This window comes from Cataglyphis hispanica, chromosome 7 (genome assembly GCF_021464435.1).
Source record: "Cataglyphis hispanica isolate Lineage 1 chromosome 7, ULB_Chis1_1.0, whole genome shotgun sequence".
Lineage (NCBI taxonomy): Eukaryota > Metazoa > Arthropoda > Insecta > Hymenoptera > Formicidae > Cataglyphis > Cataglyphis hispanica.
The window spans coordinates 3,829,933-3,848,801 of record NC_065960.1 but is presented as its reverse complement, the minus strand read 5'-3'; the positions used below and the strand labels follow the sequence as shown (position 1 = coordinate 3,848,801).

At 29.1% G+C, this 18,869-nt stretch overlaps 7 protein-coding genes across 9 annotated transcripts in view; 3 read left to right on the top strand and 4 right to left on the bottom strand.

The window, feature by feature from the left end:
* Nucleotides 1–42: 42 nt before the first annotated feature.
* On the top strand, nucleotides 43–1,681 carry LOC126851158 (mitochondrial transcription rescue factor 1). The gene is made up of 5 exons (XM_050594826.1): nucleotides 43–523; nucleotides 628–767; nucleotides 861–933; nucleotides 1,043–1,217; nucleotides 1,543–1,681. Exons 1-5 carry the CDS (start codon nucleotides 326–328, stop codon nucleotides 1,554–1,556), a joined length of 600 nt encoding a protein of 199 aa, XP_050450783.1. The 5' UTR covers nucleotides 43–325; the 3' UTR covers nucleotides 1,557–1,681.
* LOC126851141 (28S ribosomal protein S31, mitochondrial) overlaps nucleotides 1,499–18,869 on the bottom strand; it is a 26,495-nt gene continuing 9,124 nt past the window's right edge. The window contains exons 2-10 of one of the 2 annotated variants that reach the window (XM_050594795.1): nucleotides 3,693–3,748; nucleotides 3,298–3,493; nucleotides 3,142–3,207; nucleotides 2,994–3,059; nucleotides 2,785–2,875; nucleotides 2,564–2,699; nucleotides 2,215–2,439; nucleotides 1,879–2,093; nucleotides 1,499–1,782 (exon numbers count right to left, since the gene is read on the bottom strand). In XM_050594795.1, coding sequence (XP_050450752.1) covers nucleotides 1,514–1,782; nucleotides 1,879–2,093; nucleotides 2,215–2,439; nucleotides 2,564–2,699; nucleotides 2,785–2,875; nucleotides 2,994–3,059; nucleotides 3,142–3,207; nucleotides 3,298–3,493; nucleotides 3,693–3,718 — 1,290 coding nt within the window. In that variant the 5' untranslated portion in view covers nucleotides 3,719–3,748 and the 3' untranslated portion in view covers nucleotides 1,499–1,513. Of the gene's footprint in view, nucleotides 1,783–1,878; nucleotides 2,094–2,214; nucleotides 2,440–2,563; nucleotides 2,700–2,784; nucleotides 2,876–2,993; nucleotides 3,060–3,141; nucleotides 3,208–3,297; nucleotides 3,494–3,692; nucleotides 3,846–18,869 lie in introns of those variants that run through there. The other variant, XM_050594796.1, reaches the window with a different exon arrangement.
* Nucleotides 3,968–9,959, bottom strand: LOC126851138 (tubulin alpha-1 chain-like). 2 transcript variants are annotated; one of them, XM_050594792.1, is made up of 9 exons: nucleotides 9,884–9,959; nucleotides 6,736–6,958; nucleotides 6,513–6,617; nucleotides 6,014–6,210; nucleotides 5,706–5,798; nucleotides 5,434–5,619; nucleotides 5,037–5,285; nucleotides 4,801–4,964; nucleotides 3,968–4,459 (listed from the first exon to the last, which is right to left on the bottom strand). In XM_050594792.1, the coding sequence occupies exons 1-9, from the start codon at nucleotides 9,884–9,886 to the stop codon at nucleotides 4,333–4,335; spliced, it is 1,347 nt and encodes a 448-aa protein (XP_050450749.1). In that variant the 5' UTR covers nucleotides 9,887–9,959; the 3' UTR covers nucleotides 3,968–4,332. The 2 variants fall into 2 exon arrangements, with proteins under 2 accessions (XP_050450749.1, XP_050450748.1); XM_050594791.1 differs by lacking the exon at nucleotides 9,884–9,959 and adding an exon at nucleotides 7,527–7,782.
* LOC126851133 (chromatin assembly factor 1 subunit B) lies at nucleotides 10,267–12,858 on the bottom strand. The gene is made up of 6 exons (XM_050594784.1): nucleotides 12,598–12,858; nucleotides 12,054–12,186; nucleotides 11,659–11,962; nucleotides 11,303–11,566; nucleotides 11,000–11,227; nucleotides 10,267–10,916 (listed from the first exon to the last, which is right to left on the bottom strand). Exons 1-6 carry the CDS (start codon nucleotides 12,736–12,738, stop codon nucleotides 10,376–10,378), a joined length of 1,611 nt encoding a protein of 536 aa, XP_050450741.1. The 5' UTR covers nucleotides 12,739–12,858; the 3' UTR covers nucleotides 10,267–10,375.
* LOC126851167 (histone H2A-like) lies at nucleotides 13,093–14,862 on the top strand. Its single transcript, XM_050594841.1, has 3 exons — nucleotides 13,093–13,310; nucleotides 13,400–13,607; nucleotides 14,332–14,862. Exons 1-3 carry the CDS (start codon nucleotides 13,289–13,291, stop codon nucleotides 14,507–14,509), a joined length of 408 nt encoding a protein of 135 aa, XP_050450798.1. The 5' UTR covers nucleotides 13,093–13,288; the 3' UTR covers nucleotides 14,510–14,862.
* Nucleotides 15,463–17,424, top strand: LOC126851152 (UBX domain-containing protein 1-A). The gene is made up of 7 exons (XM_050594816.1): nucleotides 15,463–15,645; nucleotides 15,717–15,770; nucleotides 15,841–16,002; nucleotides 16,154–16,405; nucleotides 16,480–16,726; nucleotides 16,796–16,976; nucleotides 17,278–17,424. Exons 1-7 carry the CDS (start codon nucleotides 15,590–15,592, stop codon nucleotides 17,322–17,324), a joined length of 999 nt encoding a protein of 332 aa, XP_050450773.1. The 5' UTR covers nucleotides 15,463–15,589; the 3' UTR covers nucleotides 17,325–17,424.
* Nucleotides 16,969–18,869, bottom strand: part of LOC126851156 (ribonuclease Oy) — a 2,544-nt gene continuing 643 nt past the window's right edge. The window contains exons 2-4 of the mRNA XM_050594824.1: nucleotides 18,179–18,713; nucleotides 17,733–18,028; nucleotides 16,969–17,340 (exon numbers count right to left, since the gene is read on the bottom strand). Of these exons, the coding sequence (XP_050450781.1) occupies nucleotides 17,864–18,028; nucleotides 18,179–18,713 (700 nt within the window). The 3' untranslated portion in view covers nucleotides 16,969–17,340; nucleotides 17,733–17,863. The remainder of the gene's footprint in view (nucleotides 17,341–17,732; nucleotides 18,029–18,178; nucleotides 18,714–18,869) is intronic.

The window sequence follows — 18,869 nt, the reverse complement described above, 5'->3', positions numbered from 1 at the left end:
AGTAAAATAGTGATTAATTGATCCAGGTTGGATTAACTCGTTTATTCGAAAACTAGGATCTGCTAAGATACGTTTAAAAATCCTGCTCGCGGAATAAAATAGAGTGTAATTGATCAATCAGGATAAAAAGAACAAAGATTTCTTTGTCTTCATTGGTCAATTCAATGTTACTTTACCGTACAAGTAGAATTTTTGAACACATCCTTAGAAATAATAAATATGGGACGTGGAACTGATTGACTACTGACTACTGATTAACCTCAATGAGAAGTTATGTAATCAATGAAGAAAATTTTGATTATTAAAGAATTATAAACTATATATTATGTTGTCCAGAGCAACAATTAATATTATTAGGAGAACAATATGCAACAATGCACGTACATTTTGCTACGTACGAAACTCTTTGGAATCAAATCTCTTGACACATAATTGCAATATAAAGGAATACAATATACAAAATTACTATAATTTATACATAGCAAAAAGATTTAAATCTAATAGAAGAAAAGCCATTGACAATGTAATTAATAATAACAATTTATTTACAATATATTTATTTATATTTTCTTTTCTAATTGTTTAACTAAAGACTTTTTTAATATAAATATATTTTTGAAATTTTAGAAAAGAAGTAAAGATGAGGATTCCGATGAAGAAAAAGAGGAAAACGAAGAAGCACCTGCTGGTTCAAAAGTGCTCACAGTAAATATTCCATCTCTTCGATTAGATACCATTTCCAAAGCTGGATTTGGAATATCACGCAAGTATGTTTAATTTTATATGTTTATTATATTAATTTTATATATATAATATCTGCATCTCAATTATTTTATCATAATATTTTCTTTTGTTCTTAGTAAAATAGAAGAAGCATTTTATGCAAGTAAATTTCGTGTAAATGGTAACAAAGTATTCAAAAAATCCATGGAGGTAATTTTATATATTTATGCATGACAAATAGAATAATCCATCAGACAACTTAATAAAATATTATTTTTGTATTTTATACAACTAACATATAAAAAATGTGATACAACAGGTGGAAATAGGAGATGAAATTGATATGGTTTTACATCGAAATTTGGATAATCCTAAATTTTTAATTGTAAATAGAATTGTGATACTATCAATGACTCCTACATCTAATTCTGTACGAATTAAATTATCCAGTGATAAAAATTTACTGATTGAAGATTATGAGGAACCATGGTCAGGTACATAATTTTTGTAACATATTAACAATAAAACTGTACTTATTACAAAACTAATAAAAATATAGACAAAATATAATTTAATAATATAAATATAATATACAAATAATATAAAAATTATAATGCCTAAATAATTCAATCAATTACTGATTTTTTAATACATTATAATATGTTTTATATATATATATATATATATATATATATATTTTTTTTTTTTTTTTTTTCTATTGATTTATAAAAGGAAAGAATTAATTCAATAATAAGAAAATGAAATAATGCACAAATGTTTATATTATACTTTATTCTTTAATCTCTTTTGTTTTATCAGGAAATGATTTCTGAATTGCTCCTAGCTCTTGCAATAAATCTTGCTTTGATTCAAAGAAATCTTTATACCACATAATATGGTTAATTTTCTCTTGAACTGTTAAATATGGATTTTTGGAAAGTCCAGTGCATACTAATTCCATAAAATGACGTATTGGTCCTGATTTAGGACACCATTCTTTCAAGTGACGTTCCATAAAAACATGCTCTGAAAAATGAATATTCTGTTCTTCTTCCATTCCTGAAATTATATAATATAAATGAATTATTGATATATATAAATATATTGAATTAAGTTTTAAATATCAGAAAAAAAAATATCTAGTGTATATGAAACCTTGTTCATTGTTGATAGGAAATTTCCATAATTTTCCTTGTTCTGTCCAAAGAATCAATTCTTGAAATATATTGGCAGGTGGGTAAGTCATTAATGCTTTCAACTCTCTTTGTTCTAATGCTGCCCAAGTTGTCAATTCTGGTATATTTGATGGAGTGATGTTCATATTTTCAAAAATGCGACTAGGCTCCCCATTCCATAAATCGATGTCTTGTCTATCATATGACAACCAATTGAAAGAATGCTTTATTAATTATATTGTGAGAATGTGGATAATTTAATTTTACATGATTGTTCATGTAAAATAATACTTAATATTATTTCTGCACAACAAACCTGATACGTGACCTTTTTAGAGCATTATTTTGTAATTGTTCAGCAGATATTTTAATATTATTTAACAATTGTTTTCCTATACTATTTTCAACTACTGATTGCTTTATATTCTTATCCTGATTATATTCTTTGAGCAGAGTGTGTATTATAGATTTCTTTTCTGTATATTTGTTATTTCTTTGTTGTTCTTCGTGTTTTGGTGAACTAATATCCTCCTTTGACTTTCTATTAAATATCGAAAAAGTTCAAGAATGTCATTAAGAAGCTTAAGCTACTTAGAAATATACTTTTATATGTACATGACAGTAGAGTATACATGATTTATTATATTCTGCAACAATTTACATACGTATCTGCCAATTGCTCTTTCCTCAGTATTTCTACTCTAGATGCAAGAACTTTCTGAAGTAAATCTGATGTAGTTTTTATTTTATCTCCACCAAGTGTGCTGGCCACATTTTCTGCTGCACTTATTAATTTTTTTTCTATAACAAATATGATTTATTTATTATACACATTCACCAAAGTCTGAATTTCTATGATTTTTAAATTATTATTACATGAAATTACCATATGACATATGTTTGGTTTTATTCAATGAATTTTTGGATTTCTTTTTAGATTGCATAGCAACATCAATAGTTTTCTTCAATTTCCTCTCCTAAATGGAATAACAAATGCTTTCGTTAAAATTTATTATCTTATTTTCTCTCAGTAATATATGTTATTGCACCACTTTTGAATGCATACATTTTTTACTTCAAAATGATACAACTTACCTTCATCATGTTATTTACATAGTCTATTAAATCAGTTGCATTTGCCGTTTTTGTAGTTTCTTGTCTCTAAATATAATAAGATTTCAGAGAATTTATTTCAAAAAATAAAATTTTCATAATTTTGGAAAATTAAAATATTTTTACACACCACATTTTCTGAGCGAGTATCTTTAACCATCCCGGTATCTTTGGCCATCTTTGTAGATACAGTTTTCTAAAAATATAAAACCGTAATAGTGGCTATTGTAATTAAAATAATATTCTAAATTAATAAATATTAAAACAATTGAAAATCATAATTTACTTGTATCATATTGTTTAAGAAACTTCCCAAATTATCCCTATTATCTGATGTTACAGAGTTTTTGACAGTTTTCTTTGATTTTGATTTTTCAGTGTCAGAATCAGAATCAGATGATGAATCTGATGATGACGAATATAATCTAACAGTATTATTTCGCCATTGAAATAATGCTCCATTTAAGGGCCTTATATTGTATCTACAAAAAGTAATTCTTCAATATAAAAATAAAATTATATAGCATAACAAAAACTATTTTATATATTATTTTATATGTAGCATAATAAATTATTTTACATAATATAATCAATACATGAAAAACATATTTTAAATACAGAAAATAGATAAAATTGTATTATTCTTAATGTACAATGTTTTTATTATTTTCGTGTACTTACTTCGATAATATATATACTGGTAACATATTTGCAAAATGTCAATTATATCAATTATACATTAATGAACATGAATAGAAGTATAATAATAAAAACGTTCTGCTAACGTCCGAGATTGCTTTTCAGACTGCTTTTCTACAACAATGTCATCTTGGTAGAAGTCTCTGCAAACTCGTTAACAATTGTACATATCGATAATTGATATTGCGTATGCGAAATGTCGGTACATTTCCGACGAAATCACATAACCTAGTGAAGGTAAAAGATATATTCTGCTTGACGCTATTTTCGTTTCTAAACATAAGATTCTTCGCTCTGATTGATCCATTAAACGCTTCGAAGGCAAATGTCAAATGGAGTGGGATTTAAAATGATTCAAAATTGACATATGTGAAATGTGTGGCAACAGTTTACAAAATGGACATTTTTGTTAAAAAAAGATATATCAGATAGAAGAATGTATAAATAATTTATTTATACGGTTACAATCTTTTTTATTGTACGAATATATCACCGAGGAGTGATAGGTAAGATAAATTAAAGACTTTGTATTATATCAGAACATTACAATAATAAACATTATATATATTATATAATATAGTATATATAGTATTGAATCAATATATAATATAACGAGGCAAGTTCAATATTCTTCTTCTTCTTCAGTGTTTACAGCGTCTTCTTGCACTTCACGATAATCGAGTTCTAAGGCAGCTAGATCTTCTCTGGCTTCCGAAAATTCACCTTCCTCCATACCTTCCCCAACGAACCTGTGAATAGTTTATTACATATTATATATTTGTTTCTCGTAAATATTGTAAGATTGGGTATAAAAGAGCTTCATAACGAGCTTTTTGTGTTATATTAAAAATGATTACTTTTCTAACATTTACAATAAGAATAAATATTTGATATATAAAAATTATTTGATTATAAAAATATAAAAATTTGATATATTAAGAAAATTTAAAATATAAAAACTAAAATGTTAAAAGTATTATGAACACGTCAAAAAAAAATATTAAAAAGTGCTGAATAATTCGTTTTAAGCAAAATAACACATGCGCGATATTAATGTAAAATTTAGTTATAATTAGCTTTTTCCACTTACCAGTGAACAAAAGCTCGTTTGGCATACATAAGATCGAATTTATGATCGAGTCGAGCCCATGCATCCACGATCGCCGTTGTATTACTAAGGCAACATACTGCTCTATCCACTCGTGCAAGATCGCCACCCGGTACAACAGTAGGCGGTTGATAATTTATTCCCACCTGTTATTATTAATTTTTCTATTTTTTTTTCTATTCTTAAACATTTTCGTTCTCATTTACATTTAATCTCACCTTGAATCCTGTCGGGCACCACTCAACGAATTGCACATGTTTCTGCCGTTTTATCGTTGCGATCGCCGCGTTAACGTCCTTGGGCACCACATCGCCCCTGTATAACAAACACACCGCCATGTATTTTCCCATACGCGGATCGCAATTCACCATTTGATGATTCGGTTCAAAACAAGAATTCGTTATCTCTGCGACGGTCACTCTCTCGTGTATGGCCTTATCCACTGACAGAACGGGAGCATAAGTGGCCTAAAACATAAGTGCGATAAAACTCAGTAATTAGAATATTCTAATTATATATTATATGTATAATTAAAAAACTTCATGGACCAAAAAGCTATTTGAGCTTTATGTTATAAACATGTATATGTGTGAAAGTTAGAATTTTTGATCTTACAAGTGGAAAATGTATACGTGGATAAGGCACTAGATTTGTCTGGAATTCGGTGAGATCGACATTCAATGCTCCATCAAATCGTAAACTAGCAGTGATAGATGAGACTATCTGTCCAATCAGTCGATTTAGATTCGTATAAGTTGGCCGATCGATATTCAAATTCCTTCTGCATAATTCGTAAATGGCCTATGGAGAACACGCGATTATAGAGAGAGAGAGAGACAAGTTTACCAAGATATTTAATGTCGATTTTGAATTTCAATGATACAGACCTGATTATCTACAATAAAAGCCACCTCGCTATGCTCTAATGTTGGATGAGTGTATAGAATCGCGTTATAAGGTTCCACTACTGCAGTCGACACCTGCAAAATAGAAAGATGAATTTCTCTATTTAAATAATTAAACAAATAATTTTGTAGTATAAATAAAAAACAAAATTATCTGTTATATAATCCAATCTGATATTAATCTAATAGACACATTATAAATAAAAGAAAATACGTGAATATCCCTTAAAAGGATCCGAATTTTCGGATTTTAAAAATTGAAATATCTTCTAATGAAAATAATATATTACCTGTGGCGCTGGATAAATGCTAAAAGTTAGTTTACTTTTCTTTGAATAATCGGCAGACAATTCTTCCATAAGCAGACTCGAGAATCCGGATCCTGTACCACCCCCAAACGAATGAAAGATCAAGAAGCCTTGCAAACCTTTACATTGCTCTGTCAATCTGCGTATTCTATCTAAAGTAATGTCTATGATTTCTTTTCCTGAAAATTGTGAAAATAATTAATAATAATGCTGTTTTTTATCTATGTGAAAAATATATAATATATAATATATAATATATAATATATATACATATATATATATATATATATATATATATATATATATAATATTAATCAAAAGTCATCTGATAGATTATGCAGCAATACTATTTATCGAAATATGAAAGTTTTTTTATTTACTTTCTAGCAACAGCAATTAGTTGCATGCATCGTTGTAATTAATTTTTGCATTATTATAGGTAGATATATATAATTATAACAGGAGATATATATTCAAATACCTATCGTATAGTGACCCCTGGCATAATTATTAGCCGCATCCTCCTTGCCGGTGATCATCTGTTCCGGATGGAACAATTGCTTGTAAGTGCCCGAACGAACTTCGTCTGAAGTATTAAAGAGATAACTTATATCATAATTTTAAATCTCTATCAATCTATTAATTTGTTTATGGCATTAAAAAAAATTATAAAAATTGAACGACCAAGAAAGGGAAACACTTACCTACTACCGTTGGCTCGAGGTCGACCAAAACCGCTCGCGGAACATGTTTTCCAGAACTTGTTTCAGAAAAGAATGCGTTAAAAGAATCATCTCCGTGACCTACAGTGGTGTCACTGGGCATATGTCCATCCGGATGGATACCGTGCTCCAGACAATAAAGCTCCCAACAGGCATTTCCCATTTGCACACCTGCCTGCCCTATATGAATAGATATGCATTCCCGCTGCCAACAAATAAATTAATATATTTATAGAGTATCCCCTGCGTGAAATTATAAATACGCAATAAAATTCACGCTCCAATCATTTTTATTGGCTTGCCTTCTTTTTGTTCAGTTTTTTGTTTTTTTTTTTTTTTATGTAAAATGTTTATTTTTTGAAAATATAAGTAAGTATTAGTAAAAAATACATTTTGTTACTTTTTTCTTGTAATAAAAAATGAAAGATGATAAATAATGAAAATAATTCATAATCAAATAATTGGAAAACTGTTGTAATTAGCTTCTGTTTTCAGAAAAAAACATTATTTATTGAATATTTACTGATATCTGTAACGATCTTATAGATACATTACAAATTAAAGATAAAATTGTTCCATTACGTCGTACAAATTATGTTACTTGTTTTATCACGCTACATTAGATATGATTACCATCTCAAGTAGCATTAAAAAATTCACGATAGGCTATAAGTTTGTAACCTCGTAGAGAAAGACACAGTGTAATGTGCATATACACTTGATTATTAAACGAAAAAAATACTAGCATTTATAAAATCTGTTGTATTAATTACCTTTTTTGCCATGTTTTACAAAATTTTGTTTCATATATATTAGCTAAAACAATCACCGACGTAGATTCACGGAAAATTGTATATCTCATACAATGATATCAAGTTATGCGAAAGTGTTTCGTTTATTTTGATTGATTCATTAATTGTTTTCTTGTTCCAGATAGTCTCTTAACATAATTCTGATCCATGATCTTTTAAAAAAATTATATGCTACTTTGTATAAATATTTTAAATTCACGCATTTTCTGGCAAAATGTCACATCACATCACATCTGTCACACATAAATATTCTAGATAATTATTCTACAAAAGATAGATAGATAATTTAGAAAGAGTTATAAGTATTCACTTTGTCTGTAAACAATGTTACAGTATAAATTTATGGAAAAATCAACTTTACTTTTTTTGCAATTGATCGATTCCATGCTTGATTACAGTTCTTGTATCTAATTCTATTTTCATTTTATTTTTTATAAAATAAGAAATTAAAATAACAAAAGTCTTACTCATAAAACAATAAATATTCGAATTGTATTATTTTCAAAAGTCATCTCACAGTAAGATATTGATTACGAATAGTCTTTGAGTAACTAAATATTTTGATTAAGCGAAATCTCGACCGAATTTAATGAGACTGACTGAATTTAACGAGACCGCAAGGAACTACGTTTGACAAGGGATGATTATCGGTGGTCAAGACATCGTCGACTAAAGTAGACACATTATCTGTCAACAACGTTTGGAAGAATGTCCACCTTGGCATGACGTTTCTCCCATTATTAATTCAAACGTGTCCTAAAAGTGAGCATCTATTGGCATGCCTATAGCCGGCCTACTTCCTGACTTACAGCACATAGATAGTGTATTGTCTTTTGCGATATTATACATTCTATATGTGCATGGTAAAAATCGATTTTTTACAGGTTGACATACTGTAACCATAGCAGCTTAATCGATCATCAAACTGCCCGATGTGATATCTGATTGCGCGATTCATCCAGAAGATGATTTCACATGTGTGTGAGTACCATCAGATTTATCATTGATTTATAAAATGTCGATCAAATATGGCCTAAGGTTTTGGAGAATATTGACCCGCAAAAAAATATTATATTTTCATATTTTTTAAAAATATGACATTAAAACTTAAAAAAAAAATTTAAATAGATAAGTGGGTATGGTTGTATTTGGTCTTGTGCCTCTTGTATATATACTTATTTTGTTATTGAATGACAGGATCAAATAATCTAGAAAAGCGTTTGCGGGAATAGAGAGAAAAAAAGAATAATTTTACTAATATAAAATAACGCTGCCAACATTTGTATTGCGAATCGATACTTCATACATAATTTAAGTTTCGCGTGTAACTTTGAAAATATATGGTGTGTATATACATGTGTATATATACATTTCAAGCGTATTATTTAAACTACAGATAATAAAAACATAAAAATAATAAAAAAATTTATTTATAATATAAAGGTTAAAAACTATTAAAAAATAAGATCGATTTCTACTTTTTTTGATATCCAAAAGTTTTTTTATTATGAGCGTATTCTTGAAAATGTTATGTATCACATCACATTTTTAGCTTTCTATAGACTTCAATATAAATTATAAGAAAATAAAAAAACATATTGTATTAAAAAATTATCTTTAATATTTGTTAACTTAATAAGGGAACATTTTATCGGGTGTTCTTTTCTCATGAGAATGTTTCTATTCATCTTCTAATTACTTTTCTTCAAATTTCTTCCGCATTTATTTAAATTACTTGAGAAAGCTTTTAATTGATTTTATAAGCTGATTTTATAACTAAAGTATGTACTGTATATACTGAATATTTAAAATTATATCATGCACATACGACATATTTTCTGAGCTATATACTTTGTGAAAACATAGACTATGTATTTTATCAAAAACAATGTCGTACAAACATATACAATTTCTATTATTAGAATATTTACAAATACACAAAAAAATGCGTAATAAATCGATAAAAAAGTTATGTTGCAATATTGAAGCAATTTGTAATTAACAACATAAACTGAGATGTAGAAAATAATTAAAAATCACAGAAATTTTGAAAATATAATTTCTCATCACGCGAGATTTTTATTCGTTTTTATGTAGATATACATTTTTGTATACAAAAGACTTCATTTCAGGGAAATATAGATATAGAAACTATAATAGAATAAAGAAAGAAGAATGAACTATGTATAAATTGTTTTAATGCAATTGTATTAATCCTATGTTTTTCATAAAAAAATAAAATATATTTTTATGATAAATATTGTAATTAAAAAATATCGATATTCGATAATAATGTAAACGAAAAAACAAGTACTCACCATTTTTTTTATTGCATATAATCTGCAGCGTGTCGGAGCGTGTGACGACTCGATCACTGTCTGACTTCACGGATAGTACGATCACTCTGCTTTGCCATTTAATAGTGCTATATACGATATTCGCATCGGAGTTCATAGGCAACGCGGATCAACTTGTATTACTATAGTATTCGCGATAATTATATATATGCATGCACATCTGCAGAGTGCGTTACTATATTATAGTATAGACTTTCTCGAAAATGGTATGATATACATATAAGAATACTTTTCTTTAAACTTTGTCCAAATTTAAAGATGTCTTGAATAAAAAAAAATTTCTTTCACATATTATTTGTAATATAAAATTTATATTTCTTACAATATATTCATTTTGAAGAAATATATACAATCTCATAGTCAGTATGCACTAGTAATACAGTATAAGAAAATAATTACATAATTAGGCTATATAATAAGTTTCAGAAGAAAATCTATTTTTGTATACACAAATTATTTTTTAAGTTCTTTTGGACTCGACAAAGTTATTAATTTTACTCTTCTAGGAGTTTTATGACATTTTACAGGAACAACATCAGGTTTTGGTGGAGTATTCCTGATTTTAGTTTTGTCCATATTACTATTACTTTCCTCATTGTACACTAACTTGATATCTTCTGTTTCTTCTGCATCCTCATTTGATTTCTTATCTGTTTGTAAAGCAATGATCTCTGATTTAATACTTTGATCATCTTCTACTTCATTCAATTTCTGTTTATTAAGTTCTTCAGGTTGATGTATTATTGTATCAGATTTTACAATATCAATATCCATTGCACAATCATCAACATCAAACGTTGAAATATTGCTTTTGATTATGCTATCTTTATCTATGTTTCTTGAGTTTTTGCCAGAACTTTTACATTTATTTGTTAAAACTGTATCTACAGGATTTTTCATTTTATAAATTTTACCTAATTCACCTTCTTGAAACTGTATTATGGAACAATAGCCATCGCTCGAAGACACAATTAAAATTTGGCCATCACTGGACCTATAAGAGAAAAAAAAAGGTTAAATTAGAAGTAACTTAAGCAGAAATATGTAATAACTAGATAATAATAGTATAATAATTACCATGAGAGATCATTCAATCGACCATAATGAATAAGTGATATTACACCAATTGGACAAGTTTGTTGTGTATCGTAAATTAATACAGAACTTTGTGTTGCAACTGCAAATATCATCCTATAAGGTAATGTTATCAGTGTATTTGGACCATTCTCCCGCAATTCAAAATATACCGGACAACATTTTACTGCTATAGTGCACTCATTCATAGTAGGCAAAATCATTATTGGTCTAAAAAACACATTGTTAAAATTGATTAGATTTTTTCTAAATGAAATTCAGAGAAACAGAAATTTTAATACTGACTCTTTCATATTTCTCCTGGAAAACACAATCGTCGCATTTGATATAGCTTCTGTAGTCTCATGAGATTCAATTATTCCAGAGGGAACAAAAATCAATGATCCATCTATCGAAAAGGTCAGTCTACGAAAAAACGATTTAAATGTGTCATCGTAAAATAAACGTACAATCTTCCCTTCCAACGGGCTACCAAATGGTGTTGGAATTGTGGACTTATAAATGCGTTGAATAACTTTTTTTGTAGAAATGTTTATTAAACGAAAATGTCTAAAAAACAAAAGATATGTCTTTTAATACAATATTGAAATTTATAAAATGTTTTATCATAATTGACATTATATATAATATAGATTACATACCTATCTGTGCTTATAGTGCATACATATTGATTGAGGGGATCCCAGGACACTCCTTGGACAAAACCTTTATGATCTGATAATATCGCAGTTTTACGTCCTTTCTGAACATCCCATAATATAGCAGTATTATCAACAGATCCAGAAATTAAAGAATTAGAGTCTGGTGACCAGCTAATATCATAAATATCTTCAATATGACCTCTCAATACTTTCCAAGAAGTCCATTGTTCTTTATCTTCAATATCATTTAAAGGAAAATCACATCCCTCTTTCTCCTTGACTTTCCACAAGATAATAACTGATTCTGTGTATTAAAGTCAATATTAATATTATGTCAAAATCAAAATAATATAAAAACAATGTAAGAACATCAAGTAGATATAACAAAAACTAACCATCATCTCCTGATGCTAGAATTTCTTTTGATGGGGAAAATCTCACAATATTTACTGCCTTTTGATGACGATCCAAGTCTGTTGCAAAATTCACAGTAGCTCCGCCATATTCAGTAGTTGTTAAATGCCAAATCTGTAAACACAATTATTTAAAATATATTTTGCACATACACAACACAACACACACACACACACACACATATATATATATATATATATATATATATATATATATATATATATACAAACTCAATTTTGTCATACTTTTGACTATATTATAAAGTAGAATTAATTTTATATTTAGAAAGCTATTATCAGAAAATTTTTGTCTTTCAAAAAATATTTCAATAAATATTTGATAGTTTTGATAGGATTGTATAAATCTATCCTGTTATCAGTATGTTTATTTTGTTATACTAATTAAAACGATGCTTTTCCTATATATAAATGCAATTATATATATATATATATATATATATATATATATATATATATATATATAATTATATATATAATGTCTTTACATATAATATTTCTATATTACCAAAACGTGACAGTCCGCTCCTCCAGTCGCTACTCTCCAAAACTGTTCTCCTTTCAAATTTTTGCATATATCTCTCTGTATATCAACGCTCAATACCGGGTCACGATTGTGCCACGAAATTTCAGGAGTAGTAAATTTCATTATCTCAATTAAAATTAACAGATTCGATTCTCGCACGTGTCACGATATAATAAATAAAAAAAGTAGAAGAGAAAAAGATGGCTCATCGAATGCCACTTAACCTTTAAGCTGTCAGAGTATTCGCGCCAAAAATTTTTGGCATTGACTGCGTTCTATGTTGTGGGAATAGATTGCATGCGATTCGAATATTCTACAAATGCGTCCAACTTCATAAGATATATGGCGAACATGATACAGCTAATCAGATTCGTTGTCTTGGCATATCTTGAACAAGATTTTACCAATGGTCCTAGTGATATAAAATAACTCGAGCTAGATAGCTAGAGATTTTTAGCGACGTGTCTTAGCGCGATCGTTCCCGCGCAAACGAGCGCCTGCCCGACACAATCGCCGTCAAAATATCTGAAAGTGCATGCGCGTAACCGTTGAGTTGCGCGGGCCGTTGCTTCATTCGGCTTTCAGCGCTTGGTGTTGACGTATCGGCATATCCAGTCCGTAGGCTCTCTCTCTCTCGCACACGGAAAAGCAATCGCACTCGATTCAGTGAGACATGTCCGGACGCGGCAAAGGCGGTGAGTAAAGGAAAAAGAAAAAATAGAATCTCTCGTTTCGCTGCGTGCCGGCAAATGGAGATGACACTGTTTGATTTGACTCTTTCCAGGCAAGACCAAGGGAAAGGCGAAGACCCGCAGCAGCAGGGCAGGGCTGCAGTTCCCTGTGGGGAGGATCCATCGTCTCCTCAGAAAAGGCAACTATGCGGAACGTGTTGGCGCCGGTGCGCCGGTTTATCTCGCTGCCGTGATGGAGTATTTGGCGGCTGAAGTGCTCGAGTTGGCTGGAAATGCCGCCAGGGACAATAAAAAGACTAGGCAAGCCCTTCCTTCATTTTCTCCTTTCTCTTTCTCTCTCTCTCTTTCTCTCTCGTTATCTCTTATGCGTTAGCTTTCTTTGTCTCTCTGTTTATCTCTCTTCTTTTCTCTCTCGCGTTTCGTGCTACGACTTCCTGTTTCTATCTCGCATTCGCGTTGCTCTCGATTTCTTTTGTATCCTTATCTTTATAGAGATCACATTGTTAACCGATCTGAAAATTATTTCTCGATCATTCGCGACTTTATCCCTTGAAATATACATACGCGTTATACGAGTTATACCCGAATATATATAACGCGTATAACGCTATGTTTTTTTAATTTACTTCAAGGAAATATCAATTACATTTTATATATATACATATTTTGATATATACTAATCTTTGTTTTTGATCAAAAAGTTTTGCAAAATGTGTATAAGTATATGTATATTTAAGTGTTTGATACGAATTTATTGTGTAAATAGTATATTTGTATATTTGTACACACATAATAACATAAAAGGAGAGTTTTCTATATGATTATATGGTTTCTAATGATGATTTCTAAATCAGCTAGTAAGAGAGAGTATTTCTCTTTTTAACTCACAATCTTTTGTAATACTTTGTAATACTACCATGTAGTGTTTCTGCATTCTCTATTTCTGTATTTATTTATCATTATTCATGTACTTATTTGTCATTATTTATTTTATTTAATTTGTGCAAACATTTATCCTTTGCAGGATAATCCCACGTCACTTGCAATTGGCTATTCGTAATGACGAGGAGCTGAATAAATTATTGTCCGGTGTGACCATTGCTCAAGGTGGAGTTCTGCCTAATATTCAAGCAGTTCTGTTGCCGAAGAAAACTGGTACTGGTGGTTCTGGAAAGGGCGACAAAGCGTCACAGGAATATTAGATTATTATACATTTATAACTCTTTATCATACACTTTAGAAACATGTCTCTGTTTCGTGAAACAAGAGAAAAAAAAAACTATCCCTATAAATTTTAGCAGCAGATTTTACATTTGGATCTATGACATTTTTTCTCACATGCTTAATTGACAATCTGCATGCAAATAATATTATATGGAGATTCTGGAGTAGATATTCTATTATATATACTATTTTCATTCATGTTTTTACATCGCGCTGTCCTATCTTGGATACTGTTGATAATATAATTGCTGTCTCAATAAAATGCATTTAATTGAAGATGTTCCAGTGCTAAATAATAAATTTTCAATTCTATTATGTTAATTCAAGACTATATATTCTTTAACTATTAATGAACATTTCCTGACTTATTTAAGTATAATGTTTTATTTAAGTGATGTGTATTATATATATTTTCTTTTGCCATAATTTCTTCATTACTTTTTTTTTTAATTCATTATCTTTCTATGTCCCCTATTCGCTTTTATTGTCTTACATTTAGAACTGTAATTTTTATTGTATTATCAATAAACATTTGAACATGTATAACGAAAGCATTTGAATATTTTTGTTGAATGTAAAACGATATTTAATGTGAAAATAAATAACGTTGCTATACGCAAATTTTCACTTGAAATTTGGTTTACAATTATGCGACACTTGACATATATACAAACAAATAAAATTTGACTCAAATTATGATTTAATATTTTCAACATTTTGTGTTATATTTTAATATTTATTTTTATAATTTTATGTGTTTATATATATATATATATATATATATATATAAAATTGACAACTACATCATACAATCTATTATAATCTATCTGTGAAAGCTATTAATCAACTCGAAACTGATTCCAAATTTGAAATTGGCGCTAACGAATCTGTCGCCATGCTACAAGCTACAAGTAATTTTCAGTCTGGACGGCATATAAGTAGCGCGTCGATTCGACGTGACATTTAATTTTCGGATAACGGAGTGCATAGCGCAGCTTAATCTGAAAGACATTTCAAAGTGATATATTGACGTTGAACTTATCAACGAACAGCGCGAAATGTCGTCGGGCGTGATAGATATTCTTGTGGACATGGGTTTTAGTATATCCAAAGCGTAAGTTCGGAAATAAACGTTACATCGTTTTAATCTAACCTGTGATGATATTTGATTATTTTGTTACACAGTGAAAAGGCTTTGGAGATTACCGGTAATAAAGGCGTGGAGCCAGCGATGGAATGGTATGCGTATTCATTCTGTAGTATAAATTTTGTCACATTATTAATCGCCTTATTGATTTTTTTATTTTAGGCTGCTAGCCCATTCAGATGAAGCTGAACCAGCACCCGAACCTTCGATAGGCGAGAGTGCCCCAGCGCTAGCTGCTGACACACCAATACAGGACAATGTTGCTAGTGCTAGCAATCAACTGGTATCCACCACTGATACAGCTAAATCCATGAAATGTGATGTGTATGTTGAAATGCAAAGATAAGCTTTTAAACGTAGGAATATTTAATTATGTATTAGGATTGATACGTTATATCTTTTGTAATTTTATATAAATATTACTTTATCAGAAAGAATATATGGATATTATTATATTTTTAAACTATTTTTGTAGATGTGGAAAGCTGTTTAAATCTAACTTAGAAGTTGAGTTTCATGCTACAAAGTCTGGGCATGATAGATTTTCTGAAAGCACAGAAGAAAAGAAACCGCTTACCGAAGAAGAGAAAAGGGAGCAATTGAAAATGTTGGAAGAAAAATTAAGACAGAAAAGAAAGGAGAGAGAGGAACAAGAAAAGAAAGATGCACTTGAAAGAGAAAAAAATAGGATACGATCAGGAAAGGAAATGTCTGAAGCCAGGAAAAAGTAAGATAATATTATTAATGAATAATTAATTTTAGATAGAATATATGTAAGTCTATATTTTGCTTACATGATAGATTGGAAGAGTTAGAAATGAAGAAACTCTTAGAACAAAGAAAACGAGAGAAAGCAGAAGAGAAAGAAGCAAGAGAAAGAGTTAGAGCACAAATTGAAGCTGATAAAGCAGCAAGACGAGCTAAAGCAAATGCTGCTGAAAATGATCAATCAGTTAATACTTCAGTTAATGCTTCAGCTTCCTTGTCTGCAATTACTTCATCCACATCTATGCATCATAGAAAGGATTACACTGAAACTAGGCTTCAGGTACTAAAATAAAATATATACATATATTATATATACATGCAATATATTTTAAACAATGATATTTTTTAGCTTAGGCTTACTAATGGACAAACTTTGACACAAAGTTTTGGAAGCAAAGAACAATTATCTGCAGTGAGGCTGTTTATTGAAATGAATAGGACGGATGGTAATGGTCCTTTTCAACTAATGACTACGTTTCCCAAGAAAGTATTCACAGATGAAGATTATGATACACCATTGGATGTGTTAGGTATGTTGTATTGATAATTTATTGTAGTATAGCATATACATATAGTAGGAAGCACGCGCGCGCGCGTTTGCTAATAATTGGACAATTGAAAATTGATTACTAACATATATATACATAATACTCATAAAATATATTATTTATTGATACAATTAGTGCATTTTTATTCATTTATATTTTTCATTATATTATGCAATATATTATGCAATATTCTGTCAGTTGTAATGATGACATTACTGCAAATGCGAATATGAATTCTTTTTTTTATTTTATTGAAAATAACATATTTTTATTTAACTTGCAGGTCTGGTACCTTCAGCAGTCGTAATCGTCCAAAAGAAGGTGGAATGATGTAGTCAGTGATGCCCTAATTTGTAAGCAAAAAATGTATATTATCATACAGATTAATTATAAGACATTCATGCTAATACAATGATATTCTTTATTATAAACAATCGATAATCTTATCTGTAATATGTTAACTTCTTTCTGATTTTTTTGTAATCTCTTTCTTTATGAATAACATAATGATTAAAAATTTAGATGATAATAGAAAAACAGGTTTGGGAATCTCACATTAATTATAATTAAAACCAATTGTGCTTTTTTTTTATCTACATATCCATAATTTAATTTAGAAATTGTGTTGTAAATGTTTTAATCTAAAACTTATTTTTAATATTTCTTTAGTGATGAAAAGAAAGCTAAATTATATTATTTTTCTATCTTATATACTAAGATTTATTATTAAATTCTTACCTATGACAAATTATTTTGAGTGCATATATCATATATGTATGATATATGTAATATTATTTAATAATTTTTTATCTAGTTTGTGCACACACACACACACACACACAATGATTTTAATATTATTATTATTATCGTTATATCTGTTCTACACGACGATCGTGCGGTACGGAACTAGGATATGTTATCTGTTTGAATCTATCACAATTTGTAGGGAACTCATAAATGTCATCACAGTCTACCAATTGCAATGTTTTGTTGAAACAGATTCTTATCTCGTTCACATATGATTCACCCGTTTTCTAAAAGAAAGTAAAATACTATAAACTTTTAAGAAAATTTAATATATTAAATATATATATATATATATATATATATATATATATATATATATGTATAAATGATTTACACAAGTATCGCGTTCGTTTATATTGAAATAATTTTAGATTTACCTTATCCTTCGCGCACATTATTTGGCCTCTCTTGTTCAACACCTTTTCAATTCCTATCAACATATTTTCTACCATATACTTTTGCCCTGGTACAATATTTGCTTTTGCAAGTACGTCCATCATATTATAGATATTGAGAAGTTTTAATCCTTCTTGAAAATAGTTATATTCATTGTTCAAAGCTTTTATTGCAACTGCACAAGTGCCGTGTTTATTCCATTCGTGCTTCCAAAATGAATAGGGGTCAGATCCATTTTGAACATCTATCCAGTTTTCTTCTAATTGATTTTTCAAAGGTGTTAGAACGCTTGGATTAAACGGCAGCGATGTGTTACAAAACTGTGGTCCTTTCGTATGATATCTCGTTGGCCAAATACCATGAATAGTCCATTCCTCTTGTTTAGGCAACGAACAACTGTGTTTCTCGGAACTTTCTTTCCATAAAAAGCAAGCCGTCAACGGCCATCGTTGAGTAAATATCAGGACATCAAATTCATTGGACTTTCGTTTTTTAGATTTTTCATTTTCGAGTTGTCTATTAAAAATACATGAAATTGAAATATCCTTTTTTTTTAAATTACAATTTGCATCAGAATGTGACGCAAATTTTTTTGAATATATTATTTTTTAATATTATTTTTTATATATTGAATATTATTTTTTAATTAATATATATATGCATAGAGAGAAA

Coding starts and splice junctions, on each gene's coding strand:
- LOC126851133 (XM_050594784.1), bottom strand. CDS start 12,738: ATGAAATTTACTACTCCTGAAATTTCGTGGCACAATCGTGACCCGGTA. Junction 11,963..12,053: donor TCTAGCATCAGGAGATGATG/GTTAGTTTTTGT, acceptor TTTAATACACAG/AATCAGTTATTATCTTGTGG. Junction 10,917..10,999: donor CGATTGAATGATCTCTCATG/GTAATTATTATA, acceptor TTTCTCTTATAG/GTCCAGTGATGGCCAAATTT.
- LOC126851152 (XM_050594816.1), top strand. CDS start 15,590: ATGTCGTCGGGCGTGATAGATATTCTTGTGGACATGGGTTTTAGTATA. Junction 15,771..15,840: donor GTGGAGCCAGCGATGGAATG/GTATGCGTATTC, acceptor TTTTTATTTTAG/GCTGCTAGCCCATTCAGATG. Junction 16,003..16,153: donor AAATCCATGAAATGTGATGT/GTATGTTGAAAT, acceptor CTATTTTTGTAG/ATGTGGAAAGCTGTTTAAAT.
- LOC126851167 (XM_050594841.1), top strand. CDS start 13,289: ATGTCCGGACGCGGCAAAGGCG. Junction 13,311..13,399: donor GTCCGGACGCGGCAAAGGCG/GTGAGTAAAGGA, acceptor GACTCTTTCCAG/GCAAGACCAAGGGAAAGGCG. Junction 13,608..14,331: donor AGGGACAATAAAAAGACTAG/GCAAGCCCTTCC, acceptor TATCCTTTGCAG/GATAATCCCACGTCACTTGC.
- LOC126851138 (XM_050594791.1), bottom strand. Junction 5,620..5,705: donor CTTTTATTGTAGATAATCAG/GTCTGTATCATT, acceptor TGTTCTCCATAG/GCCATTTACGAATTATGCAG. Junction 4,965..5,036: donor GGTGCCCGACAGGATTCAAG/GTGAGATTAAAT, acceptor TAATAATAACAG/GTGGGAATAAATTATCAACC.
- LOC126851158 (XM_050594826.1), top strand. CDS start 326: ATGTTGTCCAGAGCAACAATTAATATTATTAGGAGAACAATATGCAAC. Junction 524..627: donor GAAGAAAAGCCATTGACAAT/GTAATTAATAAT, acceptor TTGAAATTTTAG/AAAAGAAGTAAAGATGAGGA. Junction 934..1,042: donor TATTCAAAAAATCCATGGAG/GTAATTTTATAT, acceptor GTGATACAACAG/GTGGAAATAGGAGATGAAAT.